Here is a 27202-nt window from a genome sequence, read left to right as displayed (position 1 = left end):
GTTAGATCTGTTCCTGGTATAGCTATGTCATAGCAAATCATCCTTATCAACTGGCATTTTGAATCAACATATAGTTTGTTAAAACAACAAATGTGTGGTGTTGAGAATGTGTGAAACAGCTTCAGATGAAAGAAGAGTCAGGATATATGAAAGAGCAACAGTCAGGATGCTACTGTTTCCTTTCTTTTGCTATTTCTCATTGTTTTATTTTTGTTTCTTTACTTCTGTTCTTTCTGTTGCTTCTCATACTCCTATCCACCAATGTACAGATTATGCTTTTTCTGATCTTCTCTGCCTTTTCCTTTTTGCCTTAAATTCCATCTGCCTCTGGTTCAGCTTCAGCTCTATGCCATCCCTATCATTTTCTTTTTTTCTTTTTCTTCCCTCTCCCCCCCCAGGTGCAAAAACTCCATCTCATCTGTTACCTGCTCTTTTACTCTCTTGATGTTTTTACAGTGTTATTGGTTATTGGAGAACATAGATAGCTATTGTCTTCTCACCTACTGTTGTTCCATGCAGCCCACAGAACTTTGTTCCCTCTTTATCTGTTAATACTGGTTCTTCAGTGGTCCTTTTTATGCAGACTGTTACCTCTAACAATACCCACTTAGAATTTGTGTCGAATAAGATGGTATTTCTGTGATCTTGTTTTTAAGCTCTGCTTCCTCCTAGCTCTACCTTTTTTTTTTTTTTCCAGCTTGTCACTCTAATGTTTTTATAGTCTGCCATGCACACAACTCTTCCTGCCCCATCTGCCTATCTGACTTTGACTTGCAACTTTCTTCTCTTCCATTCATGATTTCTCACACTTTTGTTCCCATATGGATGTTCATCCAGCTCTGTAGCTGCCCTGGTGCTGTTATGTGCCGTTTGAACTGTATCCCATTTGCCAGATCAATTGCACACTTGACTTAGTCTTCACTAAGTACTGTGTTCTCAGAGTTCATCAGTATTAACTGTGTGAACTTTTTAAGTATCTTCATTCTCTCATTCCAAGAATGGGACTTTGTAAAACTTCTGTTTTGCCAGTCTTGATGACTTCTTTTCTGCTTTTACTTCCTTTATTTCTCTCTACTTGCCTTTCCTCTATCAGCATATTCATTTCCTCCAGCCTTTTTTTTTATTTATTCTTCTTAAACCCTTACGACAATTCATAGTCCTGGCTGACACCCAGTATCCACTTTCTCAGTTCCTAATGCCATCTGCCTTGCTGCAGAGATACTGTGTCTCTGGTGAAAATCTTTTGATTCTGCTGTCTTTCTACACTTCTTAATCTCTAGCATTGTTGTCATCTGTTCTGAGTATCTCTGCTTGCAATTTTGCCTATCCCGTACTTTTTATTCATCCTATGGTCCTCCATTCAGCTTATCTATTCCACTTCTCCTCATGTGAACCTCTTAAATAAAGTCAAAATTCAAGCTTCTTCCTCGTTTTCTGAAACACACGCTAGGCTTTGTTCTGTAGTCTTTCAGCCTGTTCCAATATCCCTATCCGTGGATAGCAGTCCACCTTCTGACTTCTTTCTGCTGTTCCTCTTTTCTCAGTTCTATCTCTCTACTTTAATTCCTTCCTGTGCACAACAAATATGTCTCTCTGTTTTAAAAAGCAAAAAGAAACAAAAAGCCAAAACCCTCTCCTTCACCTTCAGAAGTTTCTTTTCCTCAGATTATCCTATCCCTCCTCCTTTCCTTCATCTCCATACCCTCTGAGCATGCTTTGCATGAGTGTCTTCTTCATGCCCCTTGCTTCAATACCTTTCTAGAATGCTCACTTCCAGTACAAAAGATAGAAACCAGAATTTGTCTCCTAATGTTCCACATGACTCTATCCTGGAAGAATTCCAGGATAGTCCTTTATTCTCCTCCACTCCATCTGTCATCTCTCTTTGAGATGGTACGCTATTTTCTTCACTTAATTTTGTTTTTCTTAGGCACATGTCATTTTGTCCTTGTTGATTCTCTTTCTTTTCAGACTCAGTTTCTTCTTAGGTAGGTTTTCCTCTCCCCTCTCCTTTTTTCCCTCTATGTAAAAGTGTGTTTAGATCCCATAGTATTCCATCCTCAGTCTTTGCATATCCCTCTACACCCTAACTTTGGGTAACGTAGCCATAAACATCTTCATTATGAAGATACTGAAAGTTTATTTTTAGTGATCTTCCCCCCTCCAATTGAATTCAGCCAATTTCAGAATATTTTCTTGGTCTTCAGCAGTCATCTGACTGTGATTATCTCAGGAAAAATTCCTGGGCTTTCTTTTCTTTCCTGATGGGGTCTTAGAAGCATCCCCCTCTAATTCTTCCCCTGACTGACTACTTCAGCTCCGTGTTCAGACTGTGCTGCGTCTTGCTCTATGCAGCTCTGCGGTCTGACAGTTCCTGTTTGTCCTTATAGCTGTAAATCACATTGAAGCCTGCTTGCCTCAACACCATGACCATTATGATCTCATCTTTCTGTCTGGCTTTAATATTTACAACTTTGCCTCACTTACTGCTGTTAATATTGTCTTGACTTATCTCTTTGGCTGCATCAGTTGCTTTTAAAAGTGTAGTTACTTATCTTCACACATCTCTCCTTTAGAATCTTGACAACTTACCTTCTCCCTTCCTTTCTAAGAGAGGTATTTTATTGCAAAGTTGAATTTTGTCTTTGCTCTACTGGCAGTGTCAGCTTTGATTTCCTGCTTGTCTATTCACCTTGCAATCATTTTGTACGCTTTCTCTAACAGTGCCCAATCTTTGTTGAAACTCTTTGTCAGAACTCTTTCTTGTGATGTATAAAGTTAAGTATAACCTGTTAATGATAGCTACAGCTCTAACTATATTTAAGTGTGTGCACATCCCATTATATTTAGGTTGCCCAGTTTTCTTAACTCTAGGCTGTCTATTGTTTGTACAACTGCTATAACTTGTCTTTTAAATTACAAGTTATTTGAAATATTGGTTGTCACATCACGCATATATGGACAGCATGTATGTCAATGGAGCCTACAGATGCTATTATTCTTTCTCCATACACGCACACACATGTATTTATTTAAAGTACTCAGTGAAACAGAGGTAGTCTCAATTTAGCAGAATTTGCAGTTACAAGCAAAGATGCATATAAGACCAAATACAGAGCAGGAGATTATTATTATTTATTTAGTGATTGCATTGAGATCATGCCAAGAACGGACCTGTTGTACTAAGCCTGGTCAAACCTGTAACAAATGAATGATTGATCAAAGTAGCTTGCAGCGTAATATTTAAATCATAAGGACTTTTGTATTTTGTGGTCACCACAAAAAATGCATTCTTCAATAAAGGTGGTGTTGTCTTGGTAAGGAGGGATGTGAAGGGCATCTGCTTGATATTCTTTCTCATTATTGTGTAAGTAATTGTTTCACTTTAGTGTAGTGCAATAAAAATAATCAAATATATGGCAAAAATTTCATTATTGACAAGGGGCCTTAAAACTTGAAGTCTGGTTATTTCTGCCATTTTCTCAAAATAATAAACACTAGAGACGTTTAGATGAAAAGGAAGATAGATTTTGAAAGGACAAATTTAATGTGATGCTAGTGATCTAGTAAATACATGAGTAAACAGTTAAAGAAAACAGCCTGTGAAAAGGACAGGAAAAAAAATTGCTCTGGAAAAGCTTTCCCACCATAACATGGATGCAGTCCTGATAGCCCTTCTATTTCAAATATTATAGCTACCATCATCACCAGACAGGCTTCCAGATTCCTAAAAATAAACAATGGTGCAAGGTTAGATAATATCCTTCAAAGCTTTGATGAAGATCATTGTATCCTCCCTTGCTGTTCCCTACAGCTACACACTGGTCTATCAGTTGTGCCATTATCAGAAAATTGGCAATGAAAATAGCTAAAGCAGTCTTCTAAGAATAAAATTCCTTTTACATAGAAGCACTGATAAGTCACATATAATCTGATAATGCCATATTCACATTTGCTTTCTACGCTGCAGTCCTGCTTGTCCCTTTTCCCTTCCAAAAGTTATATTCTGTAATTTTAATGTAAAGCACGCTATTAAAGTCATATCACTTGTTTCTGACTTTTAGCTTGTTATCGTTTCCAAATGTCTTTGCTGGTTCAGAACAAAAAGGTCATGGAAGTGATGATGTTTAAAGCTTTCAGATTGCAACAGACAAGCAGTTTGTTCACGTCAAATTCTTGGATCTATGAGATGCAGGAAGACCAATGGAACTACTGCTTATAATTCTTGTTTATCCTTGATTCTTTTGCAGCAAGTTTCAAATTCTTGAAGATATATATTGTAGGCTCATGCTATCCAGACTTTTAAACTATACAAATCTATTATTATTTAGTAGTCTGTTATGATCACTTTCTGAATGTATTTTGAGTGAAGTCTTTGATACTGCACTGGGAAGAGAATTTTTGTATTTCATTCTCTTGCTTTATTTGTCATAGGTAATATTAAAAAAAAGATGCAAAAGCAACTTCAAATTAACTTTAACTTTGACTTGAAGTCTGTGTTATTTGCCATGATATTTCAGAGCACATTATTGATTTCATTATCTCACTTATTTCTTTTCTATTCTTCCTTTTTTCTTAGCTTTTTCACTGCTTTTGCACTGTTTACTGCTTTTAATCCCTTTGTGAATTAATTAGACCTTCTGAACTTTCAGATAACAGATCATAATATCAGTGGCTTGGAGGACATCATCATTTTTTATCTTCTGTGTCAATACAGTGGCTCCTACCTGTCTTCCCTGGCATAGGCATACCAGGTCACCATGGCTTAACTGATGACCTGAGACAGATAAAGTGAGAATGAAGATAGTTAGAATGTCATTATCTAATTATGGAATGAAGAGTTTTCTTGTCTTATGCTGTGAATACATAGGCTACATGAAAGGTCTCTTCATTTCTATTAGAGTAAGTGTGTAGTCATGCACAGCAGAATGCTTCTGAGTGATAGAAATCTGTGTTTTTTCAGTTACATCAACTGCATAAGCAGTATTGCCTTGATTAAAATCACTCATGATAACAAACCATGTAGATCGACCTACATCTTTGTAGAGGGGAAATACTGGATCATCCCTTCTGGATTTTCTGCCGATGTCACCCCCTGATGATACAGATGACTTGGAAACTCTTCAGACTAAAGCCTTTGTTTGAATCTATACCTTTTTGCCAAGATAGCCAAACTTGTCAGAAAGATGTAATTTCAGTTGTCATCAGGCAAGTTTAGTTTCTTATTAAAATAATAATAAAAAAATCCATCTTTCAGTTTTGCGAGCTTTGATCACTCTTGACCATAGTTCAATCTCTTTTTCTGGATAAAGATAATAGAACTTATAGAAGAAAACTCTGACGGACCAAAAGCAGCCCAATTTAATCTCTGGGCATGCTACAGAAAATTGGTATTCCAAGTCAATAATTTTCTCTTGGCAATGGATGAAAATGATAAAAGGGCCATACTATTTTTTAAATTTTAATGAATTTAATTCAGTCAGGCTATCTTCACTGCTAGCAAAGCAAGAATATTGGTGGTGTTGCTGTGACGTTGAACGTTCTCAGGTGCTGACTCTGAAACGTTAGAGGTGAACCTGGCTACATAGAAACGATCACAATGAAACTAATGGTCCATCCAGTCTACTATTCTATCTCCCCAGATAATCGTTAAGCAGATCATATATAATACTGCCTTGCAGTACTCTCCTAAATCTCAACTATTTTTGGCCCATCTTCAGTCACAGTCAATCTATGTAAGATATTCCTCATCCTCTGGAAGTGCCAGTCTCTTTGCATTGACTATTAAAGAGCTGAAGGTGTCATCTCCAATTTAAGTAACTTCATTTAGATGCCTGAACTTTTATGGAATTAATCTGGGTTTAGGATATCTCTGTCTTGGAACAGCCTCTCTGCTGCCTGGAATAATTCTAGAACTGTAGAGGTTTGTTTGCCACGTAGAACTGAAATATTGTTGGTATATCTGAGAAATGCAGGAATCACTAAAGATTATGTCCATGCTTTTAAGCGAGGGAGTTAATATATCACTGATGGCCTTGCAATGGAGGCTAAGGAAGGGGTAGGCTTGATCGTAGGTAATGCCTGGAAATTCAGGTAGTAACTCTGGCAGAGAACTTCCATATGGTGAAGAAACTTTATTTTACGTGCAGTTTTTGCTATATTTAGGTTCAGGATTAATTTTTATGCCAATGATTTGCTCAATGCTAGAAAGTTTTTGCACCTACAGTGCAAAAAGCACAGTCTGAATCAACTCAAGAATATGTTGTGGTATATCACCCTGGGGCATTCTGTCATAAACTGTTTTACTTTTGTTTTTATAACCTGGAGCGTATTTTGTAATGTGCAGTATGTTGGATGCTTGTTGAAAGATTTATGGTTTCTGATGGAGTTTATGAGATTAAAATCAGGGGATGAGTTTTGAAGATCAAAGTAGTATCATCTGGGGGGAACCTGGCTAATTGCTTTCTTCCATATAATACCCCTACAGCTGCAACCAGTAGAAGTTCCACTAGCGTCCAGCTGTTTAAAAAACAAAAAAACACAAGTGTGAAGCTGATGATTGCTGTGACTAAAAACTGAACGCTTTACTTACATGAATTTACTTGTTTCTGTGACAGCATATGAGAAAAAGGAAGACATTTCGAATCATGGTTGATACGTTTGTATGTAAATGAATACAAACTCCAGACTACAGCATGTGGATGTAAAGAAAGTGAAAAAGCCCTTTCTCCTCAGTGTTGTAGATGCTGTTGAAACAGGTCCTGATAAGTTGGTCATGACCTCTTTTCTTTTTTGCGCTTGCTTCTTCTGCATGAGTAGCTGCTGCAAGGAGACTGCCTTCTGTGATTTTCCTTCCTGACCCTATTTCTAGTGAAAGAAATGTGAAAACACATCATCTTTTCTAACTGAAGCTGAAAACAGGTCCTTTGAGATGGGAAGTTTATCTGATGTAAAACCCGATATATCTTATTACTGATTAAGAAACATGCAATTAACATAATTGACTTTTATTTGCTGTCCAGGAAGCCCGTTCCAGAGAAGTTTAACTTCTAACTATACTTAAATAAAGCTATTATCCTGGATCTGTCCTCACCTGGCATTAGGCCAAGAGAGGGTCCAGACAAGCTAAAGATAAATCTCGTTTGGGCTTTGGATAAAGTGTTCACATCCACCTTCAAGCTGTTGGACTTCTCTGCCATAGTTGACATAGCTATTGCTGTGAAGCAAGACGAGGGGAGTTCAGCTAGAGACTGTGCTGAGATGACATAAGACCACAAATAACAACCACAGAGGAAAGAATAACCACCCTCCATCTTGAAATCTGTGGTGTTCTTGCTTTCATCACTGTTTAATTTTTCGACAAAGTAGTAAAGAAAACTATGAAGCAAAGGAAAGAAAATCTCAGTCATGCAGATGGCATCCAGCTTATATATCCCTTACACTAGCAGCAAGGAATACTGTCTTCTATTTTTTGAAGGTCTTGCTGAGACTAGCAATTGAATGAAGATTAGTTTACAAATCCAGCAGATGTGATATGATAGGAAAGAAGGGAAAAAAGTTGTGAGAATCTTAACACACCTGAAAATATTAGAAGGAACACAACTCCTAGGCACCTCATTCAGTTTTTGTAAGGCTCCCCGGTCATTTAGACATTCCTGATAATTTTACTTCAAGGCATAGAAAACCTGATAAGCAATTAAATGCAGGTGCTTAAAACAGGTACTAGAATACAGAAAGAAAATAATAGTTCATTATTTGTATAGCGCACTCATTGCTCCAAAAGGTTTATCAAACTTTTAGAGTGGGAGCTACTTCTCCTCCTTCGTTTTGTGGCTGCAGCTGTTGATGTAACAGAGTCCTCTTTTCTGATGGGATAGAGGGGAATGGGGTTTCTAGGTATTACTGCAACAAATTATTATTATGCCTTGATTTTGTTTTCTCTTTTATCTTCTTTAAATAGCTTTGTCTTTAGGTGTATCGATATATTAAGAAAAATAGATATAGTACAATAGCATATTTGCTTTGCAAATGTAAGAAATATATTGCATTTAAGACTACCTAAAATGGCTATTCTAAGAAAGAAGATCCTGGATCAAATATCTGCTTATTTTAGTGATAGAGCATCCATTTATACATCAGTTCATAGTGACTTTATTATACATGCTGGTATATAACCAGCACAGGATTCTTCAGTATACATAAACATAGGAATTATATGTATTAGTGAGCATTTCCTTATCTCTGATTGCTTCGTTTTAATTGTGTCTGCATTTCCGTTCATGTTTAGTCTAATCAAATTTATAACAATAGTATGTGCTTAGAGTTAATGCTTGTGATGATTATCTATGTTTATATGTTAAAGGAACTGCGTTACTATGTTAAACGTGTGTCCAGTCTCAGGTCAGCAGTAAAGCAGTTGTTCAGAGCCACTAGTGATTAGTGCAATTTTTAGCAGCATTGCAGAAGGTGATATTTCTTTACTGAATCATATTAAACATCCAGGGTTTTGTTATAAAGTGAGAGAAAAGAAGAGGGAAGAAGAGACAGAGGAAGATGTTCTTATGCATATGACATGCAGCCCTGGGGAAGATACAAATCTGGAATGAAAACTAATTGCTTTCTACTTTGATGCATAGCCTGCACTGTGTGGAGTGTAGCTGACCAAAGGAGCTTGTGCTGTGTGTTGACTAGTAGCGATTGCTGCAGAAAACTATCACAAAAACAGTATGATGAAAAGGACACTTAAAAATAGTTCTTTAGACCTGATAGAATGGACCTTTTTGCATTATAAATGTTTTTGATGGGTCTTCCTTTATTGGTGAGTAAGGGGAGAAAAGGATGAGATAGTGTAGCTAGTGGAATGGAAAAAGCAATTATATTCCATTAGAAAGATAAAATTCACAGTACTTTCTTCCCCAGCAGATTGCTAAGTATGATGGTATGTAATATAAACAATTAAAAATGCAATAATATTCTAAGGGATTTTTTTCCTGTGCTCGTCTCAGGAAAGAGAAAAGAATCGTAGCATCCAAATTGTGGGCACACACATTGTGCATTAAATCAATTTTGTGTGACTGTGTCTGCTCAAGGACACTTTAGAGGACAGGGCTGAACATGGCAGCCACCAGTGATTTGCTTCCTGCAACAGGATAGTATTCATCTGTATACAACAGCTTTTTAACCATTTAGGCTAATTGTCTTTTTCAATATATTTTCTTTGTTATTGGCAGCTTCTTAGTTCAGATAAAAAACTTTTCTATATCTTTAATAGATATAGAAAGACATATCTTTATTATATGTCAAGCTCAACTTAATCAAAATGATCTTAAAAATACAAATGCCATGTAGTGGGTCTGTGAAAATAGTACAACACAGAGAGATATGTAAAAAATATATCATCATCAGACTAGGAAGGTCATCATTATGTGTATGTGATGTCTGGATAAATGTTTAGAATCTCATTATAGACAATTTTAAATTTAAATTTGAATACACAAGGCTTATACTATTAACTTCATGACAAAATACATAAACTGAAATTAATGTATTACAGAGCTCCATCTCCCAAGTATACATAATTACTGATAATATAAAGTAACTAAGGTCTTTTTGTCTTACAGCTTCTATTGTTGTTTTTTATAGGAATGCAATATTTTATGTTTTATTCTGACAGCGTTCCTTAGTTCTAGATGGCATTTATATATGTTGTCTAATCATCAATAAGTGGCTTATATGGAGAAGCAATTAATACTGTGATTATTTTCCTTATGAGCCAGAAGGTGTGTCAGGTGCATAATTTCTAGTGGGGAAAAAATCAAAATGGCTTCAGCTAGGCCATATATTTTACAGAAAAGGAGATGCTGAAGGATGATTCTTTTTGGCTATGATGCGGTTTGCATTGTGGGTGTATTAAGAATGTAATTAAAAAGAAAAAAAAAGAAAATAATGTAACTGAACTCCACCAAACAGTTTTCTGAAATACTAGTACTCTGCAATTGATTCATGTTAAGTATTTCAAAGAAAAATAATTGGCCAGTTTATTGAAAACAGTGCCCAAATGCCAGAGAAGGGAAGCAAAATTATCCAAGTATGAAGAAAGATAGAAAGAAGGATGAAGAAAATAGTTTCTAATTTTCCATACTAAATGAGAATTTTAGTACTGTCCATTTGGACTTGCTTGCTTAAGTTATGTTGACAGCAAACGATATAATTACTGGTGGAACAGAGTACCTATAATGGGAAGGACAGTGAGACACATTCATTGCAACTATTTAATCTTTTTAGATTATCATGTATATTTATTGTCAAACTATTATTTTGTTTATTGTAGTAATCAGTACAGGTCATTCTCAATAAGTTTACCGGAACATTTAGGTCACTTCTATGATGTATGTAAGTGTTAACATGTATTTATTTGGTTTTCATTTTTAAATAAATATATATAATAAACACATAAATAGCTTCAAATGTATGTATGGTCACCTAGACTTTAATCTACCTTTTTGTCACTGTAGGCTGCTTTATAAACAATATATCCTAATTCCATCACTCCTGACGATCGTCCGGAATTATACTGGAATTCTACAAGTGTATGCATGCATGTTGGCACATACGTATTTAAAAATGCATGTCATATGCCTTTGTACAGATGAATCTTTGAGAGGAGTTTCTTTCCTCTGCTTTCCACTCAGTCATCTACTTTTAATTGAATTTTATCGCTATCACTATTGAATGTTATGGTATGTTGAAAGCATATACATACATTCTATAAGAGCTGAAGCATAGAGTCAGTTCTAGGAGGTGGTGGATTTAAGAATCAGTCTCTTTGCAACACATTATGACTCACTGTTAGGGACAGAGAGTCAGTTTGGGAAGCTTTCCCAAATTAAGAGTCATTTTTCTAGCTTTGGAATAGCCTGTGTATCCTTGAGCCTTATCAATACACAGATAGTAAGGGCATTTTAGATATTTCTTTCAGGTGCCTAAACCGTGGACCCCCAGCCAATTTACTTAAAACTCTTGGCAACAGTTGCAGCCTTGCTTTATGAGTTCTTAATATAAAGGTTGGAAACTTATCTGCTTAGCACTCCTGATGATCTTCTCTTTCTTCATGGCTACACAAAAAGGAGAGAAGCCAGAAGTCTTTTAAGACCATATATTTGCTTTTCATTTTTTTTAAGTGTAAATAACTTCAAAAATATGTTACAATGTTATAACATGCAATTTCACTGTAAGGGATATAGACAGTGACTCTGCTTTTCTGTATTCATAATTGTGTTTGAAATCTTCTAGTATGAAGAGACAAAAATAATAACCCTATTTATAAAACTTTTTCATGAAAATGGATTTTTCTGTATACATATGTGTGTATCAGATAGATGTATATATCTGCAGCAGATGCTGCTGTGTGACAGAGGTGGTCACAGCGTTCATTTAGAAAATAAACACAGCTGAATGAACACAGTAACAGGTGAAATCCTGGACTGAGTTGCTGAAAGCCCTGGTAGAGGACTTTACAGTGCTGATACCTCGAAGGAGCTTGTGATTTCCATCTAGAAACCTCATTTTCTTAATCTTTTATGCTAGATAAATTATTGGTTCCCCCCGTGTTTGCTGATACTGTACTGTTTTTGGGAAATAGTTTTCTCCCTAAGTTTTAGGTATAACCATTGTCTGTTAAGTATATAAAAACAGAAAACATTTACAAATAGAATTAAAAAGGCAGAGAAATGTCAGAGAAATGTTTATAAATTTATTGCAGTCTAATTACAGCTTCACAGAAATGTAATTCCACTGACTTCTGTAGTGTTACTTTTGATTAGACCAACAGAAAGCAGGCCTGATCTGTATTTACTTATAATGTAAAATTTGTCCACTTAGTTGTGCTAGATGTGCACTATAAAACTACTGCATGGTATTAATATAACTTGGTTTTGTGTCAAGGAATTATATTATGTATCCCTAAATGTTGCTGATTATCAGTCTACTGTTTTCTATCATCATCTCTTTATATGTATAAACTGGGTACTTTCCCGAGTTGAACTACTTAGCACTTTGGTGCTTTACAGTTTTGAAATGCTGTATGAATATTAATTGTGGCACAGAGCAGCCCAGTGAGGAAGGTAGATAAGTAAGTATTATTATCCCTATTTTACAGATGGGGAAGCTGAGGCACAGAGATTAAGTGACTTTCCCAAGGCCACACAGCAAGTCAGTGACAGAGCCAGGATTAGAGCTCGGGCGCTTCCTGGATCCCTCTCCCATGCTTTAAGCAGTAGACCACAGTGTTCCCTGGACTCAGCAAGCAACTCCTTGCAATAATGGACAGTTCCAAGGACTCATACCTGGTCAGTGTGTCCACAAATTTGTTTGCAGACTGCTCCAGTATATCAATGTAGTTCAGACACCTTAGTCCTGGCTGATTTGTGCATCGTGTAGCGTTTCTGTCCATCATCTTAAAATCGGGTGAAAGGAAGAAAAGCTAGAATTCTGACATGAACATTTCATGACTGTGAAAAACATTTATTCATGCCTTATTCTGATTACACTGAAATTGATGGGCAGAACTGTGGTGGGGTCATGGTTTTAGTATGTTCTTTTAGGATGTTAGTGTGGAGGTTTGTGGTTGCGTGGTGCATTAGAAGTCATTCAAAGCATGAGTTCTGTCTTCCTTGACTGTCGTATGATTGATCTTGCCTATATTTTCTCTTTCAAACTCATTTACTTCAGCACTTAAAAATAAAAATTTCACAGGTTTCCTGATATACTAATAAAAAACAGAGAAGTACCAAGCGAAATTGCTTTTCTAGTCTCTAATCATCATGTGAAAATGGAGAGGATTTGCCTCTACTATTTGTGTTGCTATAGTGCTTACCTCCAAATGAGATTAAGACCTAATTGTGATGAGCTAGTAGCCAGCCCTTCCCTCCTTTGTCCCCTCCTCCACGGAGGCAGCACAGGAATCACAGATACTACTTGCAGACTAAAAGCAGGGTGACTCTTGTACTGGTGAACGCGAGGCGGCTTTCATACTGTTCCCTGGGAAGTGAGAGTGCACAGTGCAAGGCCTGTTTAATTGGACTTTGCTCAGAGTTTGACATGTGAATTGGCTAGAATGCAAAACTCCCAATTAAGCTGTTTTTTCCCCTGTAATGTTAATGGAAAAAAAACACTTCTGAGAATGAGGCAAGGCTGAGACTTGCTGTGACATTACAGGAAGAGGAGGCAGGGAAGAAGCTGATTGCCAAAAGCTGAAAATCAAACACATGGGAAAGGAGAAGTCAAAGTGTATGAGCATATTTCAATAAATATTAATGAATTAGTTTGTATTTAGTTTACTTGAAGATCTGTAAAGGCTTTGAAGTGTCCAGTAATTCAGTAGTTTCTCCATTACAGGATTTCCCCTAACGTTGCTTCCATAAGGCCATTTCAGGATCAGTAAAATGCTGTTGGCTATGACTTATGCTAGAATAGCACTACTTCTGACGTGGCTGTAATACTTGGCCTTTGGCATCCAGCCTAACCATTCACCCAGGGGCATGGCATCATTCCACACACACACAGTTATGTCCTACTGCCTAAAATAATGGATTAATTTTATCTGAGATGATCAAATGGTTTGTGCATTATTATACTGTTCTGGTGCATTCTAACAGATTACTAGCTAATTCTAAATTATTAAAAGACATAACGGTTTAAACACAAGGTTTTTCCTCATTGTCAGATTTTGTTACTTGCTACTATCTGATCAAAAGCTCTAATAAAGACACTGTTAACACTCTCTCAATCTCTCTCTCTCTCTCTCGCTCTCTTTCTTTAACAGCCCAGATGCTTGGTGCTGACACATTTCTAGGACTTTTCTATATAAGAAAGCTACAGTATGACAGCTATTTTTAAAAAAAGAGAGGAGCCTGAAACAAAAACTTAGATCCAGAATGTATGGTAGTCAAATCTAGATGTGAATCTTTTTGCCTGGGGCATCTGCTCTTTAAGGAGAGGTGCTCATGGGGTGTAATTTCTCATTATGTTCCATTGCATTCTATATATAGATTTATATTTAGCATGTAATGCTGGTGTTGAAATCCCCTTGCTTCAGACTTTCATTAAGATACCAATTTTATATATTGAAATCAGGCAGTTCTAGTTCTAATATCAGTTACTAAAACCCTTCCACTAATGTCAAGTAAATATATACTCATGGTATATTAATTGATGCTTTTATGTAATTCATCCTTTTTATTTCATCTCATTCACTCACTGAAAGCCACTCTCAACCTCATCTTTGTGAAATGTAGGCTGTATTTAGCAACTGTTTTTTTTTTTTTTTTCCCCAATTGGTGATGTTACACTCATAGGGAGGCCGATATTCTGTTTAGCACTGCATCCAGTGCCTCATGGCTGAACTCTGAAAATATTTTGTATTCAGGGAATCATGACTATTTTTATGTCTTAAGTGGCTGAAGTCACTGATTTCTCTAGCTTTTTTAGCCTGATCACAATAAATCATTTTAGCATATTGTACAGTGCAGCAGAGAACAAAGGTATTCCTTTCTAATGCAGTTAAGGTGCATATATAGCTACAGTATAAAATCAAACATAAGATATGTGTTACTGAGAAAGAATAGCTTTTCTGTGTTATACTATTAGACTAGGCTATCTGCTTTCGTTGTAACTACAGCTCTGTGCTTGTAAAGAAAAGCAAAAGCTTTGCAATTCATCAGTAAGTGAAGCCAGGTGTTTTTATGCTATTAATATTTTCTTTCTCATCATATTGTTACTGAAAGTAGTATACCTTGCCAAAGTATAAGGAGTGCAAGAGCTAATAGTTTGGGAATTCTGCATATAGCTCTGGATATATCCTAGTCTAGAGACAAAAAAAAAAAAAAGTACAATCTCTTTCTTCAAGAGCACAAGAAAAAAGCTCCATCTCTTTCATTATCTTATTGGCTCATGTTTTTCTTAGTTTCCAATAGCCAGAGTTTACTCATCATCCTGAAGGATTTAACAGAAGAACTTGCTTCATGTCAAAGTCAGCTGTAATCGCAAGTCAGTAAAAATTGTCACATAAAGAATAAATTATAATAAGGAAAATGAAATTAAAAAAAATTATGTAGGAGAAGAGTAAATAAATAAACAGTAAACTTATCTTTGTTTCATAGAGTTATTCAGTCTTGTCAATAGTTTCCAAATGAGAAGCAGCTTACCTGTTTTTTTTTTTCTGTTTTGCAGAGAAATGATGAAGAGGCTGTTGTGGATAGAGGTGGAACTCGCTCCATTCTCAAAACACATTTTGAAAAGGAAGATTTGGAAGGTGACTGATTATTTTTCTGTGCATTACCTTGTCTCTCTCTTCTAAAAGAGCTAAAACCAAATTCCAATGTGTAAACTTACTGAGTTGAGCAGGGATGCAAAAGTGGATGTGAAAGTAACATCTCATCTATTTTGAAAAGAGAAATATTACATATTTCTCACAGCAATGCTTTAATAGGGATGATAGTGAAAGGAGGATGCTAGTTTTCACTTAATTGTCTAAAATCAAGTCCCGCAAAAACAAATGTTTGACTTCCGATAGGAAATCCTTTTACCTTTAATTTTCAAATATATAAATGCAAGCAGGACTGATGATTATTTGTAGTGATCTCGACGCTTAATATAAAATCCTAATGTTGTTACATATCCACATCTCCCACTGAACAAAAGCACTTTGAAGTATCACAAATTAGACAGATACTGAAGGATATACTCTGCAAAAACCGTATAAGGTCACCCTGTAGAAGCAAGTAATTCACAAATGTGAGAACTATTTTATGATATTGACCTAATAATTCAGTCTCTGAAAGAGTTACATTTAGTTTGTTTAGTGCATCCAAAATTTATTGTGGTTATGACTGTGCTTACACTCTTGCAATGACATGTGTGAACCCTAAGTCATTATTATGGGATGAAGCTGAATTTCTGTTGTACATGAGATATACCATCCCTAAGACTAGGACTTGCTGACTGTAGTTGTTAGCTTCTTGTGGTGGCACATGAACTAGCCAATAAGGAATACTGAGATCTGGGGTATCTTTTAACGTCCTACATCTGAAGAGTTACCTGCCTTAGGTCTAAAAAGAGGTATCTCCGTCCATGAACCTGAGCTTTCTAAATGGTTGCCATTGATTACTTCTGTGGGTCATTATTATTTATTTTGGTTTTTTTTCTCTGTATGAATTTAGCATTCTTTGCTGCTTGATGGTGGGATTGATGATTTCCTGTGAACATCAGCATGATACACATCACCACCCTCAGTAGTGGTTTAAAAAGCATTTTGAAAGGGGACTAGCTATGTTGGTCTATATGAGGTAATCTCTCATAGAGGGATCTGAAACATCATGCAATGTAGTGTATGTCAGCTGTGGACCCCTCTGCTTAGTCCAGGGCAATTCTGAACACATGCAAAGGTGGATTTCAAAGTTTTCAGGGTTTTGATGTCTCTGGGGTGAGTGGCTGCTAGCGTGTTGGGCTGATGATCACAATTTTAGATTTAGGCACGCAAAACTCTTTTTTTGAATCTTGCTCCTCTTGTCTTCTATAGTCTTTAGTCACTTTATCACATCTTTGGGCAAGGTAAAACCATTGCATCTGGTGTCCCTAGGGAACCATCTGCTAGAACCAGGCCATCTACCTTCCCTTCTCTGTGAAGTGCAGTGTTATTTTGGGGGGATTCTACCCAGAAGTACATCCTTTTGCTGAGTTGTTCATGTGGTAAGGAGGAATTTTAAAAATGGGCAACTTGCTGGAAAATGACCTCTTTTAAGCTCAGTCATATGGGTAAACTCAAGCTTTATGGTAAACAGAATTACTATTCACCTTGTGAGTACATGGAACCCAAAAACCTGTATAACAGTTTTAACAGCTGTTATTTCAAAAACTGCATTTAATTACAATCTTTCTCTACCATCCTATGATAGCAGAGTTGCTCCTGTGAAATATGGCTGAAAATTTTCTTTTAAAAAAACTGCTCCTAGGATGAAATGATGAAATAGAAACCAGAATATTGCAGTGGCCCCCTCCCCTGTCCAGTCTTTCTATCAATTTTAGTTGTTTGGGGCACTGAAAAATCCTGTAGTTACCCAATGAGTCCACTTTTCTTTCAAACAAAATCACAGTATTTCATAACGTTCTAAGAGAACAATTACTCTTACACAGTTAGCTTTCTCAGATAAATTTCATGTCTACTCTAAGATCAGATTAGTATCTTTAAATATATAATTGCTGTATCCAGAAATACTGAGTGAAATAAAAAGGTTTGAAAAGGTTGTAAATTTTAATAATGCAGTTTCTCTTAACAGCATGTCCAATCGTTTCACAGCACATCTAGGCACTTTTCCATCTGGAAACAGTGGAGATGACGCAGGCACATGTCACTGTCTTATTCTTATCCAGTGTACATTGTGATGAATTCTGCTGAAAATTTACCTTTTTCCTAATTACGTAACAGGTTTCAGTTATAAAATATGAAATTATATAATCAGGTGCTAATTGCATAGCTTAGTGAAAATCATATAATTAGATAATTAACATGTTATGTAATTAGCTCTTTGGCAGACATTTGATTGGGTTTATATATTAAAAATGTAAATAGCTAGTTACTGAATATTATAGTAAAGACTTGTGCTGACAGGGTTAAAGTTTGTGCAACACCATATCGGAACCATTTTACAAACTGCAGCTTTTGTGAAGAACTCAATGTTGTTTTAATCTGAAATTTGATATTCAGCTTTCTTAATTAAACAAATCTTAAAATTGTAAGTATTTTGCTGCTGCTTAATTTTAGACCGTTAGCATTCAGATGTCAGAAATACTAATTTAAATCTCTACTAAAATTTTCAATTGAAATTTCTTAGACTGGCAAATATTTGTGTTTGCATATTTTGGGGCAGCCATTGTGCAAACGCATTGCAAGTATGTATCTTGCTGAAAGCATAAAATATCATGGTGATGAATACTGCCCAGCAGGACATCTGCAAAGCCAGAATTTTGCCTTAGTCTGTCTAAATCAGTATTTTCTTTCCTTGAGCAGTGTGGTAAAAATTTTGGGAGATAGGGCAGGAATTGCAGTGCTCTTTCATGGGAATAGAAAAGATGTGGTGCTCATCTTAATGGCATAAATGTTGCTTACAACATATACTTTAAATTTTTTCTTTAAATTTTTTTTTTATTTAAGCTTTGTGGCACTTCAGAAGTAGATTGCATGCAGAGCTTTAGCATTCATAATTTCAGCATGAATGATTTTTCCACCTAATTCATTTTACTAAGTCATAAGGTCAAGATCAGTCACTAATACAGGACAGGTCATTTATCTGACTATTGCATTAATGAAGGGAGAGAGACATCATTCCTGAAAGCAAAACAAGCAGTCTAGCTCCCTTGGTTATAATCAAATATTTTGCCTGTTGTCTTTCAGTGTATATACAGACAATATTTGTACCGAAATAAATATGCTCTTATTTTGATCAGCGGTGGAATTCTTCAGGGAGAATTACGCTCTGATTCTGGATACTGATGTATTTCAGTGTAAAAGAGCAGGCCCTATGCTTACCCCTGCAGGGGCAGGTAGGCATGTGTTCGTGAACAGATGTGCACATCAGCAAATAATTGCACTTAGCTTACTCCTGGTTATCATCTCTGGCTGTCTGCTGTTGCTTCTATGCGTATTTAGTAGTAGGAGTTTTCTGACAAAACAGATGCATGTACTTTGTGTTCCCCTCAAAGATTAAAAGTGTTTGAATTTGTCTCTAAATGTCTGGAGACCTCAGAAGCTGTCAGATCATGTGCTGAGACCTTTGAACAATACAGATATGCAAAAGGAATGACCCTAAGTGTACTCAAACTAAGGTTTTTTTGTTCATGCCTGCTGTATCAGTATAGCAGCTGAGAGTGAAAATGCTTTTCCATGACAGTGCTCGCTGGTAGTGGTCAGCTGCTGGTCCTGGATCTTGGGGGAAAGGTTGCAGAATTGCCTTAGAGCAGCTCTGGGTATTACTGTGGCCTGATTTGATAAGGAGATAGCTGGCACCATTAGGTGGAGGTCCAGGAGGGAATCAAGGATAAATTCTGGTTCTGTGGAAGCGAATAGCAAAACAGTCATTGATTCAGAAAAGTCAAGATTTTGCCCAAGCCTCTTCTGTTTCATACATTTTCTCGACATAAGTGGAGTATGGGAAAAATTTTTCTCCTGGGAAGTCAAGTCAGGAAGTGCATTCTGTCATGCCTCTCAAGGCACATAAAATACCGTAGCCAGTACAGAAATCACTGTACAGCAGAATATGCATTGTGACACTGATGACAAAATTTAGATTGCGTGAACTGGTTAACTGAAAGTCACACAAGAATTCAAACTAGATTAAAAATAAAAAAATATGACTGGTACAACACTATGATGCAGAAGCTGAGGATTTAACCTTAATATATATAAAAAAAAATTTTAATGTGCTTGCAGAAATGCTTTGTCTTTAGCAACCTACATGAAGATTAATTTTGATAGTAGGCATCTTGCTGACAAAAAAAAAAGAAAATTCCTAAGTATTTCACTATTCTCTTTTTAAAAAGGTTTTTTTAGTAATTATTTCATTTTAGATTTCTTATAGTTTTTTGCCCTAAATTAAAAACTATTTTCATGAAATGTTAATTATATACAGTTAGTGTTAATATATGAAAAACTCGCTTTGATTGACCGCTAATGTCCATATATTATTTAGTAAAAATCAGAGTTGCTTCAGAGCAGATAATGAAGCGGGTTTTTCAGTCTCAGAGGGTGGACAGTTCTACAGAAATTACGTAATTGCGCATCTATCTTCCACTGACGTTATTTACCTGAAAATTAATAAGATGTAGCTCCTATCCTAGCTCACAGGACTGAAGGAACATTAATCATATTAACCTGTTGGCCTTGTCTCAGCCTTGCCCCCACATAGAAGGAAGTGAGCTACTAATTCTGCTTGGCCAGATAGGATCATCGATCTAGGCCTCTCCCCTCCCCGTGGCTGCCAGGAAGCTACAGCCAATTTGGATAATTTGTTAGCCCTGTCAGCGCAGATCCCATGCTCTAGGCCTCCTTGCTGCTGCTTCCCTTGGGTACCACATTCATACTGACGTTTGTGCTGAGCTGCCTTGTGCTCTTTTGCAGTGGTGCTCGCTGGACTTGGAGGGGCAGAGCGTAAGCTGTGGAAGTAAAGAGTTTGAAAGAGATCTGAGTTAGCTTGTGCTGGGAATGCTGGATGGAGCTCTAGGGCTGTAGCCTTCTGTGAATGGCTCTCCTGAAAAGAGCCGTTTTGGCTTTACAAGCACAAAATTCTTTCATTTTGTTGCTTAGCAGGTATTACATGCCCTAGCTTGTTTCCTTTCTTGTTTCCAAGATACGTCTTTCCATAGTGGCTCTCATCTAGTTTTGTCTGCTTTTACCTGTGTTTCCTAATATTCCTTGAGATCTTTCTTACTGTTTTCTTCTGAGCTCTGCCTGTGCTCTTGCTTGGCAGTCTCCTGATTTGGTTCCTTTCCTTGAGTCTGCTCTCCCTTCCGAGTTGTTCCCTGTTTGTGGAAAAGTAGTTCGCCTTGAAGATTTGTGAATCATTACGCTGGACGTTTTGACAAAATTGCTTTGAAAGTTTATGTGAAGAATAGTGAAATAATGAAAGCTAACAAGTTATCATGTAGCACTGGCTGAAAGCCACAGTCTTTTGTTCATCAGAAGCTTTAGGTTTTGGTGTTTGGCTTTGCTCTGACCTTTACTGAAACAAAACCTTGTCCATATTTGTGGGGACCAATATTTCCCTGTGAAATTCTGATAAATGAAACTGGCATAAAACAACTAGTTTCATAATAAAGTTAGCTCTGCTCATGGAAGATATGTGAGCAGAAAAAGAGATTAAATTTGTTGTATTCTAAAATTGCTTTATATAACCTTGTGGATCATGACGGTAACTTGATACTTTACCCATAAATTATTTCAGTGGTATTTTCATATTCTGTTATTAGCACTTCTGTTTTTTTACCCAACTACTTGCCAATCTAATGAAAGCTGCATAATGTGCTTGACCAAACTGCAGAATCAGAAGATGGAAATGTTCAGTTTCTAACATACAGTTGAGCTAGTATTGAGTTTGCATTTTTTTTTCTTTTTGTTTGTTGCCAATTCAGAAATATAGGTCAATTTCTTCCCTCCGATCAACACAGCTTCCCTTTACCTCAGTGAACGGCGCATTTGTGTCTGAGAGGATCCTTCCCCATCCTGTCTCTGCTGACCTTTTTTTTCTGTTGTCTGGCAGGGCTAAGACTTGATCTTGTAACAAGACAGGGCACACAACACTTCTGAGCTCCTCTGGAGCAACATATGGAAATAGGGAAGGAATATAAGTATGGTTAAAAAGATTTTTTTTGGTCCTGCCCCCACCTGGAAAAATAGCTTGTGAAAGGGTAGGTTTGTTGGGAGTGCGGTGATCCATTAGTGCTCTTTAGCTGGTCCTTAACTTTAATGACTTCAGTGAGACGCTCTTGTGCTCCATGTTAGTGAATACTGTCCTCAAATGCTTTCTTGGGGCAGGGACGTAAAATTTTAAAATTTTCTATGTAATTACTGCTGTACTCCAACCTCACGTGTGAGGTACGTACTTCAGCCTTCATATACATTTCATGTATGGCCTAGCAATTTGTGAGGACATTTCAGTCAGTTCCTCACAAATTATAGCATGGCAATAAAAGAGGGGAAAATGTTTCTTGAGCAAACCATATCCACAACCAGCTATGTAAATTGTTGGTTTAGGAAGCATTACCTCTGTCCTTTCTGCTTTCTTTTTAATTCTGCTTTCCTGCTGCACTACAATAATGAATAATGAGTCATGTACTCTCAACTCCTACACAATTCACCATAATCACTTTTTCTCCTGTAAAGGAAAACAAGTTTTTTTTTTTAAATTCTTCATGGACAGCTAGTTTTCTGTCTCTACCTCACTGTTCATTTTCCAAGCCTAGAAAATTGCATTTAGTTCAGCTTTAACTGGCAGTGCATAACACTGAAGAAACTTCAAGGCAGTGACTCTTTTGCAGAAGAGGGAAAAACCCGTCTGCAGCCCCACAGCATTCAGCTGTCCTTTGGGACAGAGATCCTTAGCCTGAACCACTGGCACAGTATTCTCTCTTAAGGCATCTTGACTTTGCAGTGTGTTTCCTTAGTAGGTCACAATAGCCTGCATCTGCTCTCTTTCTGGAGATGTTTCAAGAGCCATCTGTTTCCCTATCTGCCCCTTGCAGTCATGCCCGCGAGCAGAGACCTGAACGCCCAGGTGTCAGCGGGGCCCACGGCAGTTGCAAAGTCTCTCTGGTGGAAGCAAGCACAGGAAAGCTTGAAGATTTACCATGAGCACCTGAAGCTTGTGGATGGTCAGATCCTGGACAACCCATTTTTATGCAATAGCCACTGACTTGGCTGGTTCGCTAAAGAGCTCTGAAAGTAAAGGCTTGTGTCTCAAACGCGTGGTGTAAAAAGCAGGCTCTTGTACCCTCTGTGGATGGAGAAGGAGGGAGATGAACATGCTATGTGCATGTATGTGTTCTTTTATTGCACATGTGTGCTCTGTGTTAGACCTGTGTTTGAAAGGAGTAAGGGAGGCATGGGAGCAAAAACGGCTGTACTGGCAGCATTCAGTTATAAAGATCTTTTGTAAGTTTTTCTAAATTAAGGGAAACATTTACAGTTCCTTTCTTTCAGTTTCCCATCTCCCTTGCAGTGTTACATCCATTCAGACAATTGTAATGGGACTCCAGCTGTAATTCCAAAAGCTCTTAAGAGAGGCAGGCAGGCAATCAAACTCCATAAATTAAGATATGTGTTTTAAAAGCTTATGAAATCCCACTTTTTTTTTTAAACATTTATTTCATGAATAAGATAGGTAGCGTGACCCAGAATGCCAGGTTTTGAAAATCCATTTTTAGATGTTACATCTGTCATTTGTTGTTTGCAGTTCTGAAGTTGCCTTTATAGGTGGTTAAATTGCTCTTGGGTTCTTACAAAAATGGAAAGAAAAAATTACTTCTTCAGAATTAAAGAACTCCCCCAAACCCTTCTACTTAGATTTTATTCTGAGAAATATCTCTACTAGTTGTGTTCATATTAATAATGTATATTTCATGTGTGTATTTTCTGTGGCAAAGAATTCGTACTTTGATCTAGTGATTCTGCCTTGTGATATTTACAGCACAAAACCCTTTTTCTTAAAAATTTAGGGGAAATCCTGATTTTACATATACTTTCATCGGTCTGAAAACTAAATTAACAAGATCCTTTTCAAATCTTTTATAATATATTTTAGATTTATTAATATAATCCTGTAAAAATTAAAAAGAGCACTTTATAGCAAGGACATAAATCCTTAAAATATTTTTACTTAAAAATTGTTTTAATACCTCAAAGGTAAACCACAAGGGGCCAAAGCCTCTTTCACTATCAATGCATAGATTTAAACTAACAATATGTTTTGAATTTTGTTCTCCAGCTATGTGCAACCTGATTAAGAACATTCTTTCTTCTTTAATGTATACAATTGAACACTGAATTTGTAGCATTGGATAGAGGTAACATTGCAGAGCAGATCAATTCAGTCTATAGTTTTTTTTTTTTAATTAAGCCTTCAGATTGTAAATAATCTTGGTATACTGATGTATTTTCTCAGAGGTGCCGTTTTTAAAAACGGTTGAGTCCTAAATCCTAATACTGAAAATACTTATGCATGTGCTTTTAGCAAAGATTAGCTTTCCCATTGACATGTGGCATTAGTTGACATTTAGTTCAGTGTGTACTTTTGTGGGAATGAAGCCACAGTCCTTTCTTGATAAAACTCTCTATTGATGTCCATGTAAGGTTAACTGAAAAAGCTCAGGAAGTCCAGATAAATTATGTGGCTCACTGTTGTCCAAATTAATTCTAATTTTTAATTTATAACATAACTATGGAGAGGAATAAACCTCTCTCTGTATATAAATTCTTCAATTATTTTTGAAGTAAGCATTAGCAGGAGAAGTCCTTTTCTATCTATTAGAGTTACTGTTTATTCTGAGAAACAGCATGGACCAAATTCTTAAGTATGTCCAAATCCACAGATGTGTATATGCATAGGGCATCTTACCTATATATATTTCCATGAACTTGGCAATGTGCATATATATGTGCATGCATGCACAAAATACCTTAGAACATATCAATCATAGTCCTTGATTGAAAGGCAGTGAATAAAAAGATACTTTTCATTTTTTAAGTTGAAAAATTTTAGAAAAGGAATTTATGAGGGTCAGTCACAGGAGGGTTTCCAGAAGAAGGGGAGAAGCAAACCAAACTAACTGACTAAATACAACAGCAGCAACGGTAACAGCAACAACAACAATGACGACGAAATAAATTATAATTGATGACTCTGGCTGATGTCATTTTGTTGCAAGGAATCACAGGTATCCAAAAAAAATCAGAATATAAAAATTCTTGAAAAAATCTATTTTGTAAACATGGAACACAGTATAAAACATCAATTCTTATGTAGATTTTTGATTAGCAACTTAGTCCTTTTTTGGGTGATGAGACTTCATAGTACGTGGTGCCTCTGAAAGTTTTGCCCAGCATGATACTTTGAAGATTTGGCTTACAAGAGTTATAAATCAATTTTTGTTATGCTGAGCTGTTAAAAGCGTGTGCAAATTCTATATAGGAATGGTTGTTAGATTGTAGCTGATGTCTCCAGTTTATATACTGATGTAATTTGCAATTGCTAGTGTTACCTGTGCTGCAATGCCTGTGTAGCCCTATGCTAGTAAAATCAGAAATCGTGATCTATTTGAGGTAGGTACTGTGCAAACTTTTGCTTTTCACTCTGTCACTTTTCTATAGAAAACTATTTTGTTTTCTCTGTGAATTTCCTTACTTCTTCTTTGCCCTGAGTCTCATTACAAGGCATTGATTCCCCTCTGTGTTTATTGAAATTACACCTCAGTAGAACTCTGACCTCAGTAGATTCACACAGAAGGAATAAAATTCATTCTAATTGTTTCTGGTTATCCTTTTCAGTTTCTAGATTGCTGATTTCTCTTCAGTGTGAACTGATTCTGTCTGTACAGGTAAAATTCCTGTGTCACCTAGCCACTTGGCATTTTAGGGCCTATTTCCCGGTTTATTGAATAAAGAACAGCCTGGGCTCAGGTCCTGGTTTCAGAACCCTGGAAATGAAGCAATGTGAACCTTAATCTGAACTTCCTGACTCAGGTACAACCTGAACACAGAAGTGGCACAAAACTAGGGTAAGCATGCCCACTCTAGCACAAAGCAGCAGGAATTTATTAAATTACTAAATTAAAGTAATCTATTTGCACCTCTGGGAATGATTAATGTCTTAGGAAGGGTAACTCCATTCCTTTTAAAATGTTGTTCAGTTTTTTTTCTACTCAAGGAAGTGTTGAGTAATGCATTACTACTGATGTGCTTTCAATATCGTTTTAATGAATTCTTTTTATGGCACATGTTTTTCCTTCTTTCATGCACCACTGATTGCAGTACATTTGAAATGTATCGAAGGCAGCAGTTCTCTCTAAATCATGTCTTGAGCTAAACATAATCAGGAGAAAGAGAATTATCTAAAAAAGTATTACTTTTCAACTCTTGATTTTTGCTTCAGAAAATCTGAATATACCAGAGTAGTCTCCATAAAACTGATGTCTCTGCTTTGTGGTCTCCTCTACATGAATCAAAGTAAATGAAATAAAATAGTGTGGTGTCCAGAGCCTTTGCTCCAGCTTTTTTAGTTCTGCCTCTGCAGAGAATTCCTGTCAGCCTTGAATTTCTGTGATGTATTGTGACAAATGCTGCCTTGCTGTGTTTTCTGCCCCTGCTGGAGTCTCCATGGGATTAGAGATCACGTGCTACCTTAGCTTAATGTTCTTGACCTTTTTCAGATGATTGACACTGCTGAATGATTACAGCAAAGCAGCAATTATCCACTAGCTGTGTTAACGTTCATTTCAAGGAGAAAATAAATGTTATTTGAGATGAGTAATTTGGAATATGTGTTTCTGCTGAGTAAATGTAGGAGACCTGCGCATAGTGAGTCATGATTCCTTTCCCGTTTGTTCTATTTCATGGTGCTTTCTGTACGTTTCCCCGGTACTCTCTCCCTTCTGTGTGCTTTACTGTGCTCTGATCCTGTTAGCCCACATCGCTAAGAAAGCTAAATCTTTTGGGCTTGATCAGCAACATAAAATTCCTCAGGCTCAAAGGGCCAAAGATGGAAGCAAGCATGGCAATGTGTGTCTCTTATTTAATTTGTTCAATGAAATAGCAGAAAAAATGAAAGCACTCTAAGCTACCAGCTACGTATTTATGATTCAGGCACATAAAGTTTTGTAGGGATTTTGCAGTCTAGTTTTCATAGTGTGTTTTTTTTTTTTTTCCCTCAGTGAATTTTCCCCCTTCCTGTTAAGGTTTGGCTCATAAATAGCTTTGAGTTCTGTAAAGTTCCTGCACACACAAAGCAAACAGCAACTTTTTCAAATGTTCCGTGAAAGAATTCCATGTATTTGTTAATATTACTAGTCTGGAGAACACATCACAGAGTACCTCTCTGGCTTTGTACAAAGCTCATATGTAGAGATGCAAAATGGAATTAAAAAAATCTGGCACTTTATTATGTGAACTTCTATACTGGCATTTTCTCCTGTATTCGGAAGTTGTAAATCTGTGATACTACACCATCATTATTATTATAATTAAGCCTATTACAACTATTAGTTATAATAGTGTTTCTACTGTTATAATCTAATGTTGCTATAGTTGTCAATACTGTTCTTATTTTGCCACGGTTCCTTTTTAAAAGGTAATTTTCTTTATAGGCCACCGAACATTGTTCATTGGAGTTCATGTGCCACTGGGTGGAAGAAAAAGTCACCGACGTCATAGACACCGTGGACATAAACACAGAAAGAGAGACAGAGAGAGAGATTCAGGATTAGAAGATGGGCGAGAGTCTCCTCCTTTTGGTAAGATAAATTATATTTTTGCAGAGATCTTTTAATAGTAAACATCAGTATGGCTATGCACGCTCTGTCCTCCTCTCAGTGTTTGGACACTTAGGAATGAGGCTTTGGGTACCTGACACCACAGCCTCCCCAGGCTGGAAAGCCAAGACTG

General features: G+C 36.7%; 1 protein-coding gene across 8 annotated transcripts in view; it reads left to right on the top strand.

Annotated features, from left to right (window-relative positions):
* Positions 1–27202, top strand: part of SLC4A10 (solute carrier family 4 member 10) — a 153449-nt gene that overhangs the window by 36457 nt on the left and 89790 nt on the right. For all 8 annotated transcript variants that reach the window (XR_694208.2, XM_068948787.1, XM_068948786.1 and 5 more), the window contains exons 2-3: positions 15229–15310; positions 26905–27051. Coding sequence is in view for 7 of the 8 variants with exons in the window: in XM_068948787.1 (XP_068804888.1) it covers positions 15229–15310; positions 26905–27051 (229 nt within the window). In the remaining variant the exon portion in view is untranslated. The remainder of the gene's footprint in view (positions 1–15228; positions 15311–26904; positions 27052–27202) is intronic.

This window comes from Struthio camelus, chromosome 6 (assembly GCF_040807025.1).
Source record: "Struthio camelus isolate bStrCam1 chromosome 6, bStrCam1.hap1, whole genome shotgun sequence".
In the NCBI taxonomy this organism is placed as follows: domain Eukaryota; kingdom Metazoa; phylum Chordata; class Aves; order Struthioniformes; family Struthionidae; genus Struthio; species Struthio camelus.
This window is presented reverse-complemented; position numbering and strand designations above follow the sequence as displayed.